At 39.9% G+C, this 21,161-nt stretch overlaps 1 protein-coding gene across 3 annotated transcripts; it reads right to left on the reverse strand.

Moving 5' to 3' along the window:
* Window positions 1-3: 3 nt before the first annotated feature.
* On the reverse strand, window positions 4-21,142 carry cfap54 (cilia and flagella associated protein 54). 3 transcript variants are annotated; one of them, XM_052577872.1, is made up of 69 exons: window positions 20,645-21,142; window positions 20,432-20,537; window positions 20,155-20,298; window positions 19,884-20,052; window positions 19,745-19,803; window positions 19,386-19,529; window positions 19,182-19,295; window positions 18,968-19,069; window positions 18,678-18,870; window positions 18,255-18,350; window positions 18,045-18,157; window positions 17,839-17,965; window positions 17,546-17,631; window positions 17,304-17,441; window positions 17,011-17,161; window positions 16,561-16,625; window positions 16,222-16,362; window positions 15,993-16,137; window positions 15,830-15,907; window positions 15,623-15,744; window positions 15,356-15,538; window positions 15,150-15,242; window positions 14,847-15,032; window positions 14,647-14,774; window positions 14,417-14,564; window positions 14,127-14,282; window positions 13,767-13,889; window positions 13,377-13,505; window positions 13,177-13,297; window positions 12,979-13,071; window positions 12,752-12,878; window positions 12,573-12,669; window positions 12,373-12,458; window positions 11,947-12,132; window positions 11,572-11,756; window positions 11,080-11,252; window positions 10,780-10,992; window positions 10,264-10,457; window positions 9,982-10,117; window positions 9,763-9,868; window positions 8,945-9,100; window positions 8,398-8,601; window positions 8,215-8,302; window positions 7,767-7,937; window positions 7,627-7,693; window positions 7,314-7,499; window positions 7,118-7,204; window positions 6,885-7,004; window positions 6,500-6,553; window positions 6,263-6,413; window positions 6,055-6,167; window positions 5,707-5,858; window positions 5,015-5,144; window positions 4,728-4,890; window positions 4,494-4,654; window positions 4,264-4,410; window positions 3,934-4,054; window positions 3,354-3,518; window positions 3,155-3,266; window positions 2,959-3,079; window positions 2,818-2,877; window positions 2,610-2,736; window positions 2,005-2,163; window positions 1,675-1,844; window positions 1,487-1,582; window positions 1,215-1,321; window positions 838-979; window positions 643-729; window positions 4-242 (listed from the first exon to the last, which is right to left on the reverse strand). In XM_052577872.1, exons 1-69 carry the CDS (start codon window positions 20,908-20,910, stop codon window positions 123-125), a joined length of 9,159 nt encoding a protein of 3,052 aa, XP_052433832.1. In that variant the 5' UTR covers window positions 20,911-21,142; the 3' UTR covers window positions 4-122. The 3 variants fall into 3 exon arrangements, with proteins under 3 accessions (XP_052433832.1, XP_052433823.1, XP_052433841.1); XM_052577863.1 differs by having other exon boundaries at window positions 1,487-1,591; XM_052577881.1 differs by lacking the exons at window positions 4-242; window positions 643-729; window positions 838-979; ... (7 more) ...; window positions 3,155-3,266; window positions 3,354-3,518 and having other exon boundaries at window positions 3,932-4,054; window positions 4,206-4,410.
* Between the last annotated feature and the right edge of the window lie 19 nt (window positions 21,143-21,161).

Raw genomic sequence — 21,161 nt, forward strand, 5'->3', positions numbered from 1 at the left:
TCAGTGTTTTCCTCTTTATTTAGTGTTAAAACATTTACATTTTGTGTATAGTATATTAAATAGGAGTAGTTGGGGAATTTGGTTTTATCTTATCAAGCTAGGGCAGATCAAGGCTATGGGTTTTATCTCAGAAGCGAGAGGAGCCATGCAATGATGGCTGTGTCTTGCAGTGTGCCGCCGGTTGCAGGATTAAAGCAGCGTTCCAGGTTCGGAAGAGTCTGCATGCTTGGGTCAAAGGGCATCTGTGTGGGTACAGTAAAGCATTCGAGACGGAATCACACACACGTCTGTCAGGAGGTTTTCTCCAATCATAACAACACATGTTCGAATTGCTGTTGTTATTGTTGACAGATTAAAACTTTTTAAATAGGGTTTCGTTCATTGAAATATAAATATTAGATGAAAAACCTAAACCTAAATAACTTTAATAATTAGGAATGTTGCCTTGGCATCTAACAGAAATAAGTTTCAAGTACTAAAACGGCATAAAAAATTAAAATATATAAAAAAGAACAATAAAATTACTAAAATAATAAAACTGAATTGAAAACTGAAAATACATTAAAAACGTTAAATATATGAGTATATAAATTATGCTAAACTAAGAATGTTTAGAATATATATGACAGTGTGACACTTCACCTCTGTAATGGTGGCTGAATTGAAATCGGGCTTCAGTAAATTTTGGATCTCGGAGCAGATGTGTGTGGTTTTCTCCAAAAACTTTTCCTGAAACAAACCATTGTAGGTGAATTTCAAATAGAGGTAAATACAGGGTACTCTTCATTTAGGGTTAGTGTAAAAAGTACAGCATGGTGATTTAGGACTCGGAGAAACCTGTCGGTGTGGGGTGGAGGTAGACGTTTTCTGCTCCTTTTCTTCTTGTGGGCTGAAGGAGGCGGCCGAGTTGGTGGAGGGTGAAACATGCCCATCAACCTCTTCACATGTTGAGCTCAGCAGGGCATGAACGGCCTTCAGCCTGGATGGAGCAATAACAGTAAACTAAACTCAGTTAACTAACACTTAAATCAAATGCACAAAAAAATTGGTAATTCTTAACCATCGTTCCCTTCCTGCCAAAAATGTGCTCTGTAAAAACAGTGACTCTTCATGGCCTTTAAATACTGGAATATTGTGTCCATGAGCATTATCTTAGCAAGTGGAATCCAACACAAAATAAGGTTTGTCTTTGGATAGATAAACATAACTTATACCTGTCCAAACAGATCGCTCTCTGTCCAGCCTGTAGTACTGCCACTACATCTGCAGTAGGGCTCATTGCTGATAGAGGAGCATTATTTACAGCAAAGAGAAGCAGAATCTGAAGACATCAAATACAACACTGCTCAGGAACTGATGTTTATGACTGAGACAACTTTTCAATTGAAATAAAAGGATAAGCAGATCAAAAAACTTACTCTAAAGGACTAGAATAAAAAAAAAACATGAGTTCAAATAATTCGTAAACACTTGAGGGTCTGACTACCGTGTTGTTCTCTGACGTGGGTCTGTACCACTGGATGATCAGTTCCTGGATGTCAGTGCTGGCCCAGGGGTAAAGATCTGACAATGGCTGCCCATGCTGGCAAGGCTTAGGAGACAGACAACAATAACAATTTCATTTTTTTCTGTTATCATTATTATATAACAGGTAATGCATGTGTGAACAGAAACCTGTATTCGCTGAGGCCTCAGTATTACATCTGCAGGGGGATCAGGAACGGCCCACTGATCTCTGTAGGAGGGTTGGTGACGGCTGAAGAAGGTGTGTAACTGGGACAGTCTGAGAGCAAGTTTGGGATCACCGGACATGGACAGCAGCCCATCAACACCCTGCACTGCTCCTGAATAGAAGCCAATTACACCAAAACATATATATATATATATATATATATATATATATATATATATATATATATATATACAGTACAAATGCTTTCACAGAGTAGATTTATTGATTGTTTAATGTACTGAATGAAAAAGCCTTAGTTGCTTGTGCTGTACCTGGTTGTGAAGAGACCTGTAGGAGGTTGTTTAAGTGCATGTAGTAGCGGGACATATGAACCCAGGTCAGATGAGGGCATTTCCTTTTGTTAATCTCATGCTCAGCATCCATGAATGCCTCGGGATTGGTGACACAGTTCTCAGGGTTTTCTAGCCCCCCTGCCAATGAGATGAGAACGTCATGTACGTATTTAGAAATGAATACTTTTGTTCACTTTCTATTCTTCAAAGACTCCTAAATATACTAAAGCAGCACAACTGCTTTCAACATTGATGATAATAACAAATGTGAGCAGCAAATCAGCATATTAGAATCATTTGTGAAGGATCATGTGACACTGGAAGGCTGGAGTGACGATTGCTTTTCGCATGAATAAATCACATCTATATATTCAAAAATAAATCAATAATTTTAAATTGTAATAATATTTCACAATATTACTTTTTCAAAAATACTGCTTCCAAAAATATTTAAAAATCTTACGGACCCCAAACTTTTGGACGGTTACGTCTACTTCATCTGATTCAAAGCAAGAATCTAACACAAGACCTAAAATCCTATGTCTAATGCAAAACTAAATACTGAATTTTGGGTTAGATGTTACCACAGGGGTGAAAGAGATCATTCAATGCAAAGTCAGGCAGGGCTTTAGTTGCAGAAAGGGGTACAGGGCCTTCTGTAACGTGAGTAAATCCATGCGAATGGCCACATTTGCCAATAACTTCTGATGTCTAGAAAGCAAAAGGATAAAATGAGGATAAATCCTTTCTGAACAAACTTCATTCGGATGTGTGGATGATGTCCATACACACCTTCAAAGCCATCCTCAAACAAATCCAGCTTAGCAGTAGGTAGGTCTCTCTGACTGTTTCCTACGAAAACCACACACACAGATGCATAAATATCACAGAGGTACACTGCTGTTATCCTCAAATTCTGTCAGTTTATAGCACCTTGCTGGACTCATCATATGTTGGTGAGGGGGGAGGAGTCTGATGTTTAGGGGGTGGGGTAATCTGCTCGCACTCTTGCAAGTATATCAAAGCCATTTCCAGGTAGCACTTGTGTGTCAACCTGAAATATTCACATACACAAAATGTGAGTCATGTATGAACAGAATTAGAGGAGAACTTTAGTAAAACAACTTACCGCAAGCTTTGGCTAAGAGTATAGTTAAATGTGGTTAAACACCCAAAAAAGGCCTCTAGGACTTTCTGAGGATCAGATTTTTGCATAGAAATAAGACGTCTGCCCACTACTCCTGCAAACACAAACGATCGACCATCTGCGATTATTACTGGTGCACAAGACAAGACGCTAGATATAAAGATCACTCCATACTGGTCACCTGTGCAGTAGAGGATATCAGCCTCCAGCTGGTGGTCTCTGTTGGCAGAGGCCTGAGAGATGCTGAGCGCAGACTGCAGAACTTCTTGAGCAGATATTAAGGGCCTCCAGGGTTCCTCACCTCCTTCAGAGGAACTTGACAAGGCCTGCAATGCCAAAGAGTGACCTGGAACAAACAGAATCAATATGCGGCAAAATCACAGTAGAAACTCAGCTTGCATTTTGTAAAAGAAATGCCCATGGCTTAGCAAAAGAATTGTTAAAGTTTTAGATTAGGTTTAGGTTTGACATTTAATTCTATGTAGACTAAATGCTTACAATTAAGACAAATGATGACTCAGTATGCAAAATGATATAATAAAGAAATCTAATCACAATTTAGATATAAAATATCATATAACAATTTTAATTCTAAACATTTTTTCAACAAAAAAACTAAAAAGGAATAGCACACCTAAGGCTATTTATAAACCAAAGTTTCTATATGTTAAGCAGTTCTGAGCAGTTCTAAGTTTACTGCACAAGTTGAACACTTAAAGAGTGTAATGTTAGAGGACTATCAGGCTATGCAGTTGTCATACCGATCCGCATGGTTGCCTTGGCCAGCAGGGGAAGCTGCGGAAGATAAACATTCTTTAGGCCAGCTAGTAGTTCCACCTCCCCTCCTTTTTTGAGACCTATGGACTCTCCAAAGGCACAGAGCTGAAAACAAAGAACAATATTACCACTTCAAAATATGTCAAACATGCATTTAATGTTGTTGTTCTTATATGTTCAAAATGACCTGTTCTAGAAACTCTACGTCTTTCTCAGATCTTTACTGTCTTTAGATTACAACAAAGGTGAAGTGCACCTGATTATCTACTCTTGTGTAATGCTTCACCAAACATTTCGAGCATAATATCCGAAACCTGTTGCTGCAGTAGTTTCTGTGTGAGCAGGTGAAGAGTCTGGCTTCCTGTTCCTCTCAGCTCACTAAGAAGTAACGCAGCCTCAGCTAGAGTCATCTGAGAGCGCAGAGATAGAGCATTGCGTCCGGATAACAAGCTCACAATCTCCTAAACAGACACACAGGTCATCATCCAACAGAAACAGTCAAATAGCACAGCGTCAGAATCAACTGTCATAACAAACTACTGACCTGTAGCATGGACGTGCTGTCTTCTCTGGGTCTGCCACGGTGTGTATTAAGTTGGACGCCTTGTAGGAGCAGCAGGGCTTTAGAGTCAGGGTCTCCCCAGGCCTCTGCTTCCTCCAGACCTTCTTTCAGAAGTCGGAGCGCCTCTGCACTGCTGTCTGCACCTGCACGAACAAACGCAAGCTGTCAAACACCAAATACCAATTCTACCGCATTAAGCTTCGCAAGGCAGCTAACCGGAACAGATTGCAGTTCCAGGGATATGGCCTACGAGGGAGCGAACCACTGCCAGCCTACAGCGCAACCAGAAAAGGAGATCCATGCGTTCTCTCGCTTCCACTTCTTCTGGAACACCTCCGCTATTGAGACTGAGAACAGACTTTGCGTCCCCAGAGCTTGTCTGTAGAGAAAAAGACAAAGAGATAAAAGTCGAATGAAACTGAATCTGTCCTTTAGAGCATGGATGACACAAGATCTGAATTAAGCACTGAATTTCTGGAAGTAAATCAGAGGTTGATTATTGCCTGTTGTGCTTTGGCTCTGGGTCGTCTGAAAGCAGAGGAGGGTGGTCCGGGAGGAGGCAGCGGGCGGAAATCACTTTGAAACACAGGAGACCCCTGAAGGAGCCTCAAAGCAGACACTGACAAATCTGCACTACAATAGAGAGGAAAGACGTATAGTTTTACAATGGGTTCAAACTTCTATACGTGCCTGCATACCGAGACATTCAATACCATAAAAAGTTTCAGGCCGGTTAAGATTTTAAATGCTTTTCAAAGACTCATCTGCTCATATGCCCATCAAGACTCCATTTATTTGATCAACAACATAATTTAAAGTAACTGCTTTGTCATACCGATCCACATTAATATATTTTAATATGTAATTTATTTTTTGTGATGGCAAAGCTGATCTTTTAGCAGCCATTACTTCCACTGCTCCATATTTTTGTGGAAATCATGATAATTTTTTTCAGGATTCTTCAGTGAATTTTAAATTAAGTGAAAATTAAAAAAGAATCTTTATTTGGAACATTATAAAAGTCTCGTAATTTTGAATAAACGAATGCATCCATGCTTAATAAAACTACTAATTTCTTTAAAAAAATAAAAAAATAAATCAGACAGAGCCCAAGCTTTGTAACAGTAGTGTACATAGACACCCACACAACTACACAAACATGCACTCTTCTTCATGATTTAAGTTTCTGCACTACCTGGCAGCCATTCTGCCCTGCTGCATGTTGATATTGGACATTAACAGTCTGATCTCCACTGCCAGCTCCATTTCTTCAGGATCGGTGCTCAGCGGATCTGGGGTAAAGAGCTCAGGACTAACCAGAGCATGTGCTTCTTTTAGAAGTATGGCCTAAATGGGGCAATAAAGAGACATTATTTTCACTTTGTCCTTAATGTTCTTGGCATTGGGTAGATGCATTTATATTTGTGCTTATAACTTCATATTTGACTGCTATTAATGCTATAGGGTCAAATAATGTTCTAGATCTGGAAGAACAATTTAACAAAAAAATAGTTGGAAAGGCTTTAACAGTAAAATGGAGCACCTTGACTTCTCCTAATGTGAGTTTCCTGGCACTGAGCTGGAGACCCTTGGAGTTGTCACTGCTGGAGACATCAGGCAAACAGGAAGTGCTAGATGACTTCTCTTGAGATGACTCTGTGGGTTAATGAAAATATTTTAGTAATGTGTGAATTTATCATTGAAATGTATAATCTGTAATTGGCCATAATAAACTAGTACTGAAATGATACCTGTTGTCAGTGGCTCAGGCAGGTCATGTATAGTACTACATATGGCCAAAATGAGATGAACTCTGGCCATCAGGAGTCGCCTGGTTAACCTTGAGCCATAGAGAGCCATGATGTCTTTACTGGGCCTCCTACTGACCACTTCATCCAGCACCTGAGTAAGCGATCACACCAGCTTTATGCTTTTTACAACAGTACAGTATGTAGTCAATGACTTGATGTGTTGATCTGTAAACTTACTTGAAGATTGGAAGGATCCAACAGCGGTTTCCCTTCAGTAAATATTTCCTTTGCCTGTGGGATTTATTGTGATTTTTCATTAGCCATTACTTCAGTCCTCAAAGTCATATGATACTCCAGAAATCATTCTAATATGCTGATGTGGTCCTCAAGAAACCTTTCTTATGACCTAATGCTGAATACAGTTGTGCTGCTTAATATTTTTGTGGGAACTGTAAAACGTTTTTCAGCACTCCTTGATAAATAAAATGTTCAAAAGAACAATACTGATTTGAAATATCAATTACATATTATACACAAGCAATTATACATTTTACTATGAAAAAGATAATAGCATGTATAGCTTTTGTCATCTGGGTATTTTATATTGCTTATGCTGCTTTACCAAAAATGGATTCTCTGTTCTGAGGCATCCATGGGGTACAGGGATTTCCTTGCCAAATGAGAGACTGCTGAGTTCTTTACATGCCTCAGTGAAGGCCCCCAATTCTGTCAATACCTTTACCTGTATACACACACAAACTCAATGGCAACTCAACAGACTCAAATAGACAGACACATTCACTGAAAAAACAGATTTACAAGATGTACAAGAATATACAACAACATCTTTCAAACCTTCAGTATTCTGCATGTGACAGTGAGGTGCAGATCACGACAAACTGTTCTGGCGACATACAGGTACAGAGCCAGCACAGGAAGAACCTGAAGGATGATGAGTTGAATATTAAGATGGAATAGACATCAGCTGTAAAATGCACAAATGCTGCTCTAACCATCTTAACGTAAGTGTAAATGAGTGTTGCTCTGGTACCTTGAGAAGATGTCCTGAGGTATACAGCCAGTGGCAGAGAAAAGACAAACTGGCAACAGTGCTACCGAGATTCCCCCGATTGGGCTCAGAGAAAAGGTCGATACCTGGGATCAGCTCCGTCTCCACAGAGTACGTGGAGTATGCCAAGTCCGTCATCGGATGGGGCATAGAAGCCATCAGCAGACACTGTGAAGCATATGACCTTATTAAATTTTATTTTTAATATTGGTGCTACTATTCATAATTTCCTCATTAGCTGAGTTTAAAACAGAGGCCTTTTACCAAACTCTAAGAAAAACAACTCAATTTTCACCTTGAAGAGTTTGCCACAGAGAAGGCAGCACTTTGTGCGCTGATCGATGTTGGAAGTCAGAATGTGCCTGTTATTAAAGGAGAAATCATACTGCTGTGATGGAGCACAGTGACAAATACACTTTTTGGTTTCTCACTTACTGTGCAATCTTGGCTGAAAGCAAAGCTCCCTGGAGGCAGCCCCATATCCCAGCATGCTGCAGGGTGTCCTGAGAGGAGCTGCTGCCCCATGAGTCACCATCCCAAGATTCCAGAACTCCAGAGCTTTGCAGAGCACAGTCCAAAGCCTTACTCCAGAAAGCGTGTGCAGATCTATACATAAACATAAACAAACACAAATAAATGAAGAATTAATTTTTGTCCTTGTTTGTTTTTGATCACCTACACTTCCATTCAAAAGTCTGTGGTCCATAAGATTTATTTTATGATAAAAATTTAGTAAGGATGCAGTAAATTGACCAAAAATAATGGTACAGAATTCAAAGTACAAAGTATAAAACATCTACAAAGTAGTGTAAACATATACAGTACAACTTCTGTAATTAATATAGAATAATTGCAGGAAAGTAATGCTGTGAACGCATCATACTTTCGATTTCCATTGTAGAAATGCAGGTTTCCAAGGTCATGGAGTGCTTGCACCTGAAGGGAGTTGTACTTATTTGCTTGAAGATATTCTGCATGAAACAACAAAACAACATATCTGTATTAGAAAAGCTTGCTCGTGAACAATTTCTGCTTGTAAGTTGTCAATGTTCCGATCGGTCCTCACTAATAGCATTGTTGTAGGAAGAGAAAACAGTCTGGAGCTGTGATGGTGGCAGGGTGGTGGTGTAAATTGAGCCCAGAGAGCTGAAGTCCTCTGCAGAGAAGTCTGGAGGGCTGATGCCTGGCAGGGTGCTGGCTGCAATGCTGAATTCCACTTTTCCCTGCTGTACACCGCTGGGCTCTTTAGAAAATGGCACCTCAACATATGCTGAGGCCACATGTCAAGAGTGTGATTGAAAATATAAAGAAAATACAGTTTTATATAGTTTATATAGTTGTGTATTATAGTTTAAAGTCCTGAAAACACAGACTTGAGTAACCAAAAGTGTTTTTAAAATAGCAATTTTCAATTTAGAAGTAAATGACGTTTATGGTTCTGACTTTTTCTAATTTATGTATAATGTAATATGAAAGTCTCTTCAAGTAATGTTCACTTTTTTCATGATTCTTTGAGGAATTGAAATTACAAATGCCTTTACTGACTGAATACGTCCTTGCTGAAAAAAGAATGGCTGTCTTTAAAAACAAGACAAACTGTGTGTAAGACTTACAGTGCTGTGTGTCTGCCAGTAGCAGCAGGAGTAGAGTTCGGCTGTGCTGAAAAGTCAGCAGTGTGTGATTTCTTTTCTCCAGTGTATCTCTGAAACAGTGCAGTGTGTCCTCTACATCCAACGGTACACACACCAGACACATGGCTCTCTTCACATCTATAGTAAATTATAAAGCACACAAGACTCACATGAGGTCTTTTAAAAAAATTAATTACACATTTAGCATAATCATGTATAATGACCCGAATATGATATTCATGCACTGCAGCACTGGCACCGCAGCACTGGCCAAGAAAGCACGCAGCTTCTCTACTTCCTCCGCAAACTGAGAAGAGCCAGAGCTCCGGCCCCCATCATGTGCACATTCTATAGAGGCACCATCGAGAGTCTCCAGGCCAGGACCAGCTGACTGATGGACAGCTCCATCCATCAGGCTGACAGGAAGCTGAACTCCCTCCCAACCTTGCCCCCACTCCCCTCTTTTTCCTCATGCACCACTGAACTATGAACCTCAGTATCACTGGTTTGCATTCTATCTGCCATGTGCCTTGTACTGCTTGACTTATCTTTCTTTTACATGACCTATTTGTATATTTGTATAGTTGTACTTTATATCTTATTATTTTATTCTCTGTATTTAATGTTCTACTGTTAGTGTTATCTGTACACACCAAGGGTAACACAATTTCAATTCTCTGTAGGTATGTATTGTACATGTGGAAAAATTGACAATAAAGCAGACTTGACTTGATATGGAATATGCACAAAATGGTAAATTAATCAGAAAATAAATGGAACCTGGCAGTCCTACTTTGTACCTGCAAGTTCCTTGGGCTCTGGTTCAGCATCATTTGCAGTGATCATAATCTGACCTCTTCCACAGGGGAACAGTAACAGCCTGCTTGCATAATTCCTGCAGGTCACCTATGGATGTCAGTCACATTTTAACACATTAAGAACAGGCTGTGAACTCAAAATGTTAAGCACTGCATGTCAAAGTTAATCAGAATGTTGTGTATGTGATCATTTATCCGTACCTTTTCTCCAGAGATCATCTCAGTGTAGGTGAAGTGAGGTTGAGGAGCTGGAGGGCCCCCAAAACAGCTGATCCTATCCAACAGTCTCCTCTGAGCATGCACCAGAACAGGTGTTACCATGTGAGAGTAGCGCTCCCTAAAACCCATAACGCAATGTTTTTCAATAGCTACACTTTTTTTAAAAGGATTTATACTCATATATACATTTCAATTGCTTGTATACTTTCAGCAAGTATACAAATGAATACTGCACAGGCTGATATCAGTAAGTTATCAGCATACCGTGTAAATGTATTAAAAATTAGGGCGAGGTGGACTAGATTCTCCCACTTGGCCTGATAGTACAGAAGCTCTAATGTGTGCAGGACCAGAGTCCTCAGCCAGCGCAGATCTATCACTGTCCCGTCATCCATTGGGCTGGAGAAGTGCAGACTAGCCTCAAGCTCTGCATCTTGATCATCATAAACATTCCACATCTAGAAAATAAAAATAAAAATGGTGCAAAAGACCAATCATTATCAAGCATCCCATTGACAACTTTTAAGTGAGTCACAGGATGACTGAAAAAAATTACATGATTATAATTAAATAATTAATAGATACCTAAAGTGATTAATTAAGTAACTCAATATCTTAATAAATAAATAAATAAAATACAATTAAATTAAAATAAAATGCATACTGGAATCATATTCCTCCCCCTCTTTTATTATGTAGAGGGCCTTTGAACAATGTGTTAGACATTGGGCCTTGAATTCAATAAGGTTGAGATCTGCTCTAGAAGTGATGTGGATTAACCTTCAGCTTTTCCATCATGTCCATGAGAAGATCTGAGGCCAGTACTAGTAGAGGAGTGATCACTGTATACAGCTGCTCTATCGTCAGCCGTCTGGCATGGGCAACAGGGCCTTGGGCATGCTCCAACATCAGGGCCAATGTGCTGGATTGGTCCCAGAGAGTCCTACAAGCCCACTGTAAAGTTGTCCAGTGCCCCCACCGATGAGCCAGCACCTAGTGGAAAAAAATGGGATGTCGTCATTAGAATGGCGAGATAAAGTGCATGGCAAATTATGACTATTTAAATGAAATGTAATTTACCATAGCTCTGCGCATGTGTACAGAGGCTTTGTTGAGTGTGTCCAGTAACTGAGACGGGGTTTGATGAGCGGGAGCGCTGACAGCTTTAGAGTCGCGAGTATGCCGAAAGTCCGCTTCATCTTCCACGTCACTATCTGCAGAGCTGAACTCCTCGTCACTGGTATTTGGTTCTCCTGAGGATGTAACGTAAAGCAGGACAATCCTATACTGCATCTACATGTAATGATCTACACTATCATTCAAAATACTTTTTTCAATGTCTGAAGAATTACATAAAACAATATTCAAATAAATTTGTTTGAACATTTTATTCATCAAAGAATCCTTAAAAACTGATTTCATCAATGATGATAGAAATGTTTCATGAGCACCAAAAATATAATGTTAAAATTATTTCTGAAGGATCATGAGACCCTGAAGACAACAGTGAGCAACAGTGTAGATTCTGTCACAACAGTGTAGAGCTCTCAAGCTAAAGAGACTTTAACCCACCTTGATTAGTGTCTTTAACTTTGTGTTCAACAGCTTTTGTGTGAGCACGGCTTGCAGGACGGGGTACAGCTTTGGGATTTGGAAGCGTCAGTTCAGGTGGTCTGATGTGCTGTGGAACGTTCTTCCACAGAATCAACATTCCACAGTGAGCCAGAGAAAAGAAAGACTGCGAAAGATGACTGAAACTGGAAAGGATCAAACAAAGCTCAAGTTTTACTAAAACTGGTTCAGAGAAAACAATAATCAGAGAGTTATTAACAGAACAGAAAAACAGACTTGATATTAAGATCAGCTTGAGGTTGAAGACCCAAACTGACATCACTATTGATTATTTGGCATTATTCAGTTTTCAGATTTGCTTTTGGATCTAACTACCAGAGCTTTGGAGGTGGTCCCAGGTTCCTCTTCAGCAGGCCTAGGTGGGCACAAGCCAGACTCAGATTGACATGGCAACGCCACAGTGAATCCTCTGAGCGCATCTGCCTCAGCTTCCAGCACCGCTGATGTCTTCTGATAAGAGCAGCCAGTTTACTTAGGAGGATGTCCACAGCTCTGACCTCTCTGAGAGACACAACGGCAAATACAGATAAAGTTTTAAAGATGTAATCACATACACTAGCATTAAAACGTTTAGGGTGCTTTTAAAGAAATACAGTATTAAGAAAATGCAGCTTTTTGGAGCATAAGAGATTATTTCAAAGACATTTAAAAAAAAATTACATAATCCACACAATTGAATGTTAGTGTACATTTAAAAAAAATTTAAGATGGAATATTTAATTATTTTGAATGCTGTTTTACCTTTCAGAGTTTTGGCTCTTGAATGCAATCAAAAGTTTCTTCTGTAGCAACTTCCTGCCATCCCAAAATGTGCCATCTTTTTGTTTCTGAAACATAGATTCAGGGTGTTTATAAAATGAAAGAGAACATGCATTTAATATGTGTAAATGTGTTCTAATGTGTCGCAATACGTTAACACATTTTATGAAACAGAAGCTTACTTTGGTATTGTACTCAATCACAGAGGCTGTGAAGTCTTTAAACTCTTCCCCTGGAAGACCTGAGTGCTTCTTTAGCCCAAACAAAGCCTCATCACGTCTAGAAATAATACAGAAAGCTAAAAAATTTAACACAAAACACCTACTCACTGTTTGCAAGCATGGACTACATAAACACACACCTGCTGAGCCAGTTGAAGATGTCCTGCTCCCACTGCAACACCAGATCCAGCTCATCTTCTAGCAGGGCTTTCTTGAGTAAGTGCACAACAAACTCCAGAAAACAAGACTTCTGCTTGAACTTCATCACTAGATCAATCAATCACACACACATGCAAATATACAAAATGAGTGTATTATAGCTCAATCAGTGAATCAGATTTTCTGTAGTATGTGTTTTTTTACATACCCTCTTTAAAAGCATGCTGGAGGGGGCTGTTTTCAATCACCATATAGAGTACGACAGGGTCTTCCTGTCCAGTAAGCTCACATCCATCAGACCCTGCTCCGAAAGCCAAATAACATACCTTTTACTTATTGTTTACAATATTTTTGTTTACACATTGACTTACTGATCTAACACATGAGAGAAAAAAAAAAGATGGACCTGTTTTGTTACAGGAAGTGACATCACGGTTTCCTAATGTTTCTGTAATCCTGGTTTTCATGACCTCTAAAACCTTTAGCTGCTCGCTTGGCCCCTCATCATGGCTGGCAGCTGTCTTCTTCTGCAAATCAAACACACATGCACTGACATTAATATTTATTAAAGAAGATGGTCTGTGATAACCAAGACACATCACACACCCCATCCAGCTCCACAGATGATGTTTTTTTGGCGGGTTGCTGTGAGGGCTCAGTGATCTCCTGAAGAAGCCTCATTCCCAGCTCAAACACAGATGATGCCATATGACTCCCCTGAGTGGAGCGCAAGCTCTAAAAGCAGACAGAAACACATCGAACAGCTGTGACATGTGCAAACATAGCCATTTCTGGTGAAGGTGACATCTACAGGATGCTGGATGAAACACAAATTCACTACTAAAAGTTTGAAGTCAGAAAGTTGTTTTCTTTTTTAGAGGAAAAAAAAGAAGTTCATTTAACTTTTACACATTAAGGAAACACTGAATTTATCAAAAGTGACAGTAAAGATATTTATGTTTTTTTCTTAACAGGTGAGCATTATGTAATTATTACCTTGGCTAAATAATATGTCAAACAGGCGACCATGTGTTCCAGGGACTCTGTGGTGGCAACAGGCCGCTTCTGCTTGAGGACTTCTGGAATCTCCAGCAGCACTGTAAAGCACTTCAGCAATACCTGAAACACACAGATGCAATGAAGCATCTAAAGTTACCTTTGCTATGGCAAAGCCATCATATAAACAATTGTCTGAAAATGAAATTATGGAACTCCTGACTAATGTTTCTCCTCGACCCAACCAAAACTAATCAAACATTCAAATCTTTCAGACAAAAACCTAATAGGACTGAACAGACAGGCTTACACACTGGCATATTTTATCGTTATCTCTAGCACATTTATAAAAGTAGTCACCTCTATGCCCGGCTCTGAAGGTATCTGGTTGAAGATTAATGGAGTGAGAAGGCCGTAACAGCTCACTACAGCCTGCAGGGCGCCACCAGTGTCACTGAGGTGCAGAGCAAGATCAATGGCCACCAGCATACGTTCACACTCTGCCAGTCTGGCCTCCTGCGATGGACGGGCAGACAGAGCAGATATACAACAATTACGGTGAATTAACTGGGTTTTATTATCAGTTCTGATTTAATATATAAACCATCATAAGGCTGATTCACTTTCTTCACTCTTGTCTGTTCACTAACCTGGCCCCAGATCAAAGGCCCCCCATCACAGATGCTGTCACAGAATAACGCCCCCTCTAGGATGTGAATATCTGTCTGGATGAAAATAGTGGAGAAAAACAGCTGCTTTCGGAGAGGAGAAGAAAGCTGCAGGGTCTTTGGGAGGAGTCTGCATGAAATAAAAATAGATGACAAATTGAACAGATAAGATAAATTGCATTTATATTACATTATATTATTAATTATTAAACCTTGTTTGAGCCAGTCCTTCGAGGCAGCCTTCTTGTTCTGCCTCTGGACTTGGGGGAAGAGTAAAGTGGCTCCAAAGCTCATTGCAAGCTCTTTTGGCAAGGGAGTAGAGTCCTGTCTGATATGCCACCTAAGCAACATAAATCTAACATTAAGTGGTTGGCTATTTTTGGTGGCACACAATAAAGATCGATCCATGTACCTGAGCTATGTGGGCCCAGGTTGTTAGTAGTGGGAGAGGCAGGGAGGCCAGTAGAGGCCTGGTGGTCTCTCCAATGGCACCACCCACCAGTTTGCCCTTTGCATTAAAAGCAGCCACTGCAAAAATGTACTTCTTATCAGGTTCCAAGCCGTCTACATGAAATAAATGCCCACCTCTGGCAGGAGTCTGGTTGAAACACAAATTTCATTCCAGGTGCTGAGTATGAAGAGACAACTCAGACATTTAAAAAGTCAGGTATATTCATATTCATGATCTGATATTTCACAGCACCAGCAACCCTACCATATCTCCAGTCCCACACAAGCAGCAGTCTTTAAGTCGTACTTTTAGGTTGACACCCTCTGCCTCTCTTCCATAAATACAGTACCAGCAAACCTTAGTCAGAATCAAAGAGATGTTTTTCAGCATTTACACTTGAACACCAGCGAAGAAATACAAAGAGTAATCAATGGATTTCAAAGTGGTGCTTATAAAGAAGTTGCAACAACCTCGTCCTCCAGGGCGTATGGTGCAGGTTTGAAGGTCATGGAGCGGTTGGAGCGTGAGAGGACTATTGGGGCTGGTGGTGGCTGTCTCTTCACTGCCATTTCTAAATGGTTATCTGAAGGAAATGCACAACTAACTAACCTTCTCTCTTCAAGCTCAGCTTTCTCCATTAGCATTGTGGCCTCCTTGAAAGATGAAATCAGAGTTTACATCATGTTATGCCGATGCGATGTGACACCAATTGGTAGGAGTTGGTTTGAAATACTGACCTCAAGTATTTTCTTGGTCTCTTGGCTCATCTGATTCTTTCTGAATGCCAACAGGGCCTTCTGTGCTAGGAAAACACACTTAGAGATCTTGTTCTTCTTGATTTTTTCAAGGACAACAGAGTCTGTTGAAGAGTAAGTATGGGTAAAACAAACTACTGTACCTGTTTTATTGCCAAAATGTTAATGTTACATTGTTTTGAAACTCACCTCCTGTAGGTCTGACTGTTTCTGAAGCTTGTACGCGGTTAGCATGTGACTTCTTAAACTCCATCAAACTTATCTCATCTGAGCAGAACAAATATGACAGATTCAGTGACATGCATAAAAACGTGTTTCACTGATATGTCGAAAGTTTGCACGTCTCTCTGACCTGACCAGGAATCAGACAGTTTGAGAGCGAGTCTGTGCTGGAAGGTGAGCAACTCCAGGTGTAAATCCATGGAAAGGGCGGCAAGGTCAGAGGTACTGCTGCTCTCTGGGACTCTGTTGCTCTTGGAACTCTTGTCACAAAACTTCTGTGTTGAAGAGAAATGTGACATTTTATAAAGCATGCTTATTGTATCAACAGTAACAGGAGGTAACAGAGCGCAAAGTAAAACCTGGTATGCTCTTGCCTGCGTGAACACCTCGTCAAAGACAGCAGAACCCCTATAAAGAGACCTGGCCCTTCCTCTGGACACACATTCCACACCTCTTTCCACCAAATCCAGCGCAGTTTGCAGCTGTTCAATTTTGGACCTCTGCAGACATGTTTTACAGTTTTATTATGGTTAAAACCTGACACATTCCCATAAAACTGCATTCAATGTTGTTTGTTCGAATGCTATCACAACTTCTAAGGTAATTGTACATGCTTATATTCTAAATGTTGAATCTGATGCCGCTGAACCACTTTCAAAAGGGTTTTATCTAATATTTCTACTCATGGGACAACATACCATAAACAGGGAGCTTGCAGATTTTCTAACAGGGATGGACTCTTGACTGCTATCTTCAGTGGAGGCTACAGAAAGAAAACCACAAAGAAAAATACTGTACTAAAAAATACTGCACAAAATAATACTTACCTACTGTAAATACACACAGTAACTAAAAGTGCAAAATTGCACTATTGTTCAAAATATGTTTAAAATGTTTTCCTATGCTCCCAAAAGCTGCATTTATTTGATTCAAATACAGTAAAAACAGTAATATTACAATTGTGATTTATTTTATAATATATTTTGAAATGCAATTTTTTTCCTGTCCTGGCAAAGCTGAATTTTCAGCACCCATTTCAAGGAATCTTTGATGAGTCATTTTTACAGCACCTGTTCTGTTGTAATAGTTCAATCATTTGTATACAGATGAAGGTTTGCTGTTTGAAATCTCATCTTGGCACATGGTACCTGTCTTTCTCCCAGACTGTGGCGGGGCGTCCGCGCTGTTTTCCAGCACCATGGCCAGTCTCAGAGTCATTTCAGTCACTAATATGAAGTCCACTTCAGCCAACTGGTGCTCATGGGCCACTTCACACAGCAAAAGCAGGGTCTCCACCCACTAATGAAAAACAATACATAAAAAACGCACGTTATGGATTCAGCAACTTATGTTATGAAGCAGCAGCTCCATGATTGTGTTTAAAATTGAAAACGTCTCTCATAATAAGCATTTAAGTTCTTTAGTTTATTTGAATAATAACCTGGTCTTGGTTTGCCACCCTTCCCAAGTAGCGCACAGGGTCATAGTGTCTCGACCGTGCTCTTTGGAAGACAGTTTTGCATTTAGCCCAAAAGAAGAGCATAATGTCCAACACCAAGTCTGCATCTGGCTGAATATCCTATTTGGACACACACACACACACGCACACACACACACACACATTGTCAGGTTACCAACAACAATATCATGACTTCTTCAGAAAGTGTGCGAGAAAGATCTGACCTTGTCTGTCTTGCAGACACAAGCATGAAGTGTCTGAATAAGACTGAAAAATTCTTCTGTCATGATTGCTGGCACAATGTTCTTTTCTGCAAGGGAATGAAACAATAAAAGAGAGATTATGTTTATCTTTGGTTTATATAACTATAAAACATAAAAATTATTTTATGTAACCCAAAAAGTAAAAAAATAACATTTTTTAATTAAAAATAAATAAATCCTGAGTCAACTTTATTTAAAACAATTTATCATTAGCTTGTCTTTTGCTATGAGTGAATTCCTCAAATTGTTAGTACCAGCTGGACCATCAAAAGCAGCATCTTTCATGATCAATTTAACTTTTTGATTAGACATCAAATGCTCCACGGCCTCCAAAATCTTCAGTTCCAGCTCATACTTCCTAGATGTGCTGCCTTCCATGTTCTGTGAACAGTACAAGAAAAAAGAACTAGATAGCAGTCTGGCCAATATTTAAAGCCATATCACAGATCACAGTACTCACGGCTAGTGCTGATATAAGTGCAGAAGAGAGAAGGCTGAATGTGCTCCACTGTTCATATCGAAAGACCTGCTTCACAAACTTCACCGCTGCATCTACTGCGATCTCACCCTTTCCTGAAAGACACAAAACAGAGACCCTGAGTAACATATAATGCATAAACACGAATGAGAGTCAAAGAGAATAAATTGCAAGTTATATGCAAGGACTAACCAGCAACAGCTGTGTCGAAGAGAGAAGAGGTAGGAGTGATTGCATTGACAGAGGGAGACAGGCTCTCATCAAAAGTGTGGTCAGAATCACCAAAACCTGGAAAAAAAAGGGATATTTAAATTCTAAAGGCCAGTTCACATCAACAACGACAAACACAATGTTTATGTTTATGACAAGCACACATTGCAGTTTTGTCGTCTGTCACTTTAAATGCTCAAGCACTTTATAGTAGGATGGATTATGATTGGCTGTTATAAGGATGATATCATTCAACAACTGGAGAGATTATTATAACTTTATTGTTACTGTTAAGATTATTATAACTTTATTGTTACTGTTATCATTATAGGTATCGTCCTTAATGTGAACAGGCCTTAAAGTGACATTTTGTTGCATGAAGGCAGAGAGGATGAAAAATAGTACCAGACAATAAGCTCGTGCCAGCTGAAATGAGCTCCAGCACCACATCCTGGACCTCGAATTCTTCAGGCATGCCGGTCTGCAGAGGCCTGACAGAGCTGTCCTCTAGAGCTTCCAGCACTGCCAGAAACCGAGCAGCATTGCCCTCGAACATCTCCATCAGGATACGCTCGGTTGGTGTGCGAGGCCATGGAGTCTACCGAGAAATATAAAGGAAGAGACAGAGGGGCAAAAAAGAGAAAATATTATAGAAGAACTTAGATAAAAGATGCATTATTAAACTCAATACTCACTTGCTGGAGCTCTTTCAAATTGCTCTTCTGTTTGGGTCTGAAGAGGCCTTTCGGCTTCCTTCGGGGCTCATATACTGAACGCTTAAACACCATCACGGCAAGCTTCTCTCCATTAATGCAGCAATAACGTGATTCAAGAGAGACATGAAAACGTGGTAGTTATAATACAAGAACAATAAAAACAACCTGTTTCATTTAGGCAGCATTTTCCTACTTTTATTGTGGCCTCCTTAAAAGCTTGTTGGGTCTCCAGTGACACTTGGGAGCCAGTCATCTCCTCCAGCTTGGCCAGTTCACTGATCTTGCCGAGGGCTCGGCGAGCAAACACCTACAGTATTGCACAACAGGAGGCAAGAAGGACAGATTGCCTATGGGCTCTTTGATATCAGTCGTAAAGCTAAGTTGATGTGAAACTCACCTCTGCCTGAACTGAAGCACAGTCATGAAAATAACATTTACAAACAGCACAGTAAAGTGTGGCCCTCCATGGCAGGAATTTTGCAGTCAGCAGAGGAACAGAGGTCTCTAGACACGTGCATGCCCATAGTAAGTACTCTAAAACCTGAACAATAGACAACAAAAAGGGTAGCACTTTATTTTACAGTCCTGTTTCTCATGCACAGGATTCTCTTACGAATATATTTTTCTTTTTTGTAAGTGTGAAAATCTTTATTGTCAATTTTGAGAAATAAAAAAAAAAGAACTAAAAGGTGTCAAGAAGTGTATGTTCTGAAAAGTGGAACAAAACATCACAGATAAAGGGATGTTTTTGAGTACCTGTGAAGCATGGCCTGCTGACATCAGGAATCTGCATATGTTGTACATGTGTAACGAGCCTGAGAAAATATAGAAAAAGTCACAGTCACCATTCATTGTCAGTGTGATACACTACACCCAGAAGTCTTACTGAAAGTACCATTGTACAGGATCCAGCATAAACTTTCATCAGGCAGAACAGCCTGCATGAGAATGCGCAGAAATCCCAGGATGCTCAGCAGGTTTTGAACCCTGCTCTGGTCTGGCAGTGCACCTCTGTCTTTCTCCAAATAGAAGATGCACTGGCATTCTCCCTGAAGAGCACGGAACTACAGACACATAGTTCAAAGGTCATTGAAAACCAAAAAGAAATTGTACTGAAGCCAAAAAAATGATATTGAAAACAGTCGACTTCAGGGAGGAACTCTAACCGTTAGTCGGGCTCTCTTTGAATCAAAACCATCGGAGAAGAAGGACTGCCTGAAGTGCTCCACATCTCGAATGCTTTCTGGGCTTAGTGTGCAAAACTGCTGCAGATAGAGTCTGTACCCCTGCCAGAGAGCAAGCCTGTAAAGCTTATGAAATTAAGAAACATTTATAGAAAGGAAACGTGTTATGGAATGAATCAAGATAGAATGCATTTGCTAAATGTATTTGATATAACCACCAATTAGTGTAAATGTGGTTAAAAAAGGTAACGTTACTTACCTTAGAGTTCAGCAGGAAATCTGCTGTTTGCAATAGGTGCTCTTCGAAATAAGACGGAGGAAGGCGGGATTTATACTTGTTCCATGTTTCAAACAGTTTTGTGGACCTGTCAGTTAATAAAATATATAAAAAACATAATAGAACATTAAATATACTACAAAGAGCTGATGAAATTCGATTTTTTTTGGCTTTTTATCCTTGTTTATTTCTTACCCTCTAGAATAAGATCGGTAGTCGTAGTTCGGTGAGCTTGAAAGTTTCTTTATATGTGCTTTAAACTCTTTTAGGTCACTTTGAAAAGCTGACAGGACTGGGTTGTTTTTATCCAGGGGTCCGTAGTAAGACGCTGGTGCAGGGTCCATGGTCCAGACAGCGCGTGAGAGCCGCGAGGCACTGTTGTTGTGTTTGCGTCCGTTGCTATGGATATGACGCGGGGCTCGCACTCTCTCGGGGCATGATCGTGCACGAGCGTATAACATAATAGCGACAATCTTCAGTCTGATATTAAAATTCGGTTGATAAAAAATTTATTAATAAAAAAAAATAATTGGAAACCGACAACTGCAAAACATGACAAGTTTTACACATTTTCATCTTCCCAACCTGCCATCAAAGACTGCCAATGCCATCTAGTGGCCTTTCAGCTCTTGACTGTTAATGACGAATCTACCACGATTTGTACTGTAGCAAATATTAATGCATATCGCTTAATAATATAACATAATAAATA

This window comes from Carassius gibelio, chromosome A4 (assembly GCF_023724105.1).
Source record: "Carassius gibelio isolate Cgi1373 ecotype wild population from Czech Republic chromosome A4, carGib1.2-hapl.c, whole genome shotgun sequence".
NCBI lineage: Eukaryota > Metazoa > Chordata > Actinopteri > Cypriniformes > Cyprinidae > Carassius > Carassius gibelio.

Bases quoted from the DNA above. Each gene is read 5' to 3' on its own strand.
- cfap54 (XM_052577863.1), bottom strand. From the start codon at position 20,910: ATGTTATACGCTCGTGCACGATCATGCCCCGAGAGAGTGCGAGCCCCG. The intron at 18,871-18,967 runs GTGAGTATTGAG...ATTTCTCGGTAG, and splicing joins ATTTGAAAGAGCTCCAGCAA to ACTCCATGGCCTCGCACACC. The intron at 12,133-12,372 runs GTAAAACAGCAT...TGTGTCTCTCAG, and splicing joins AAGAGCCAAAACTCTGAAAG to AGAGGTCAGAGCTGTGGACA.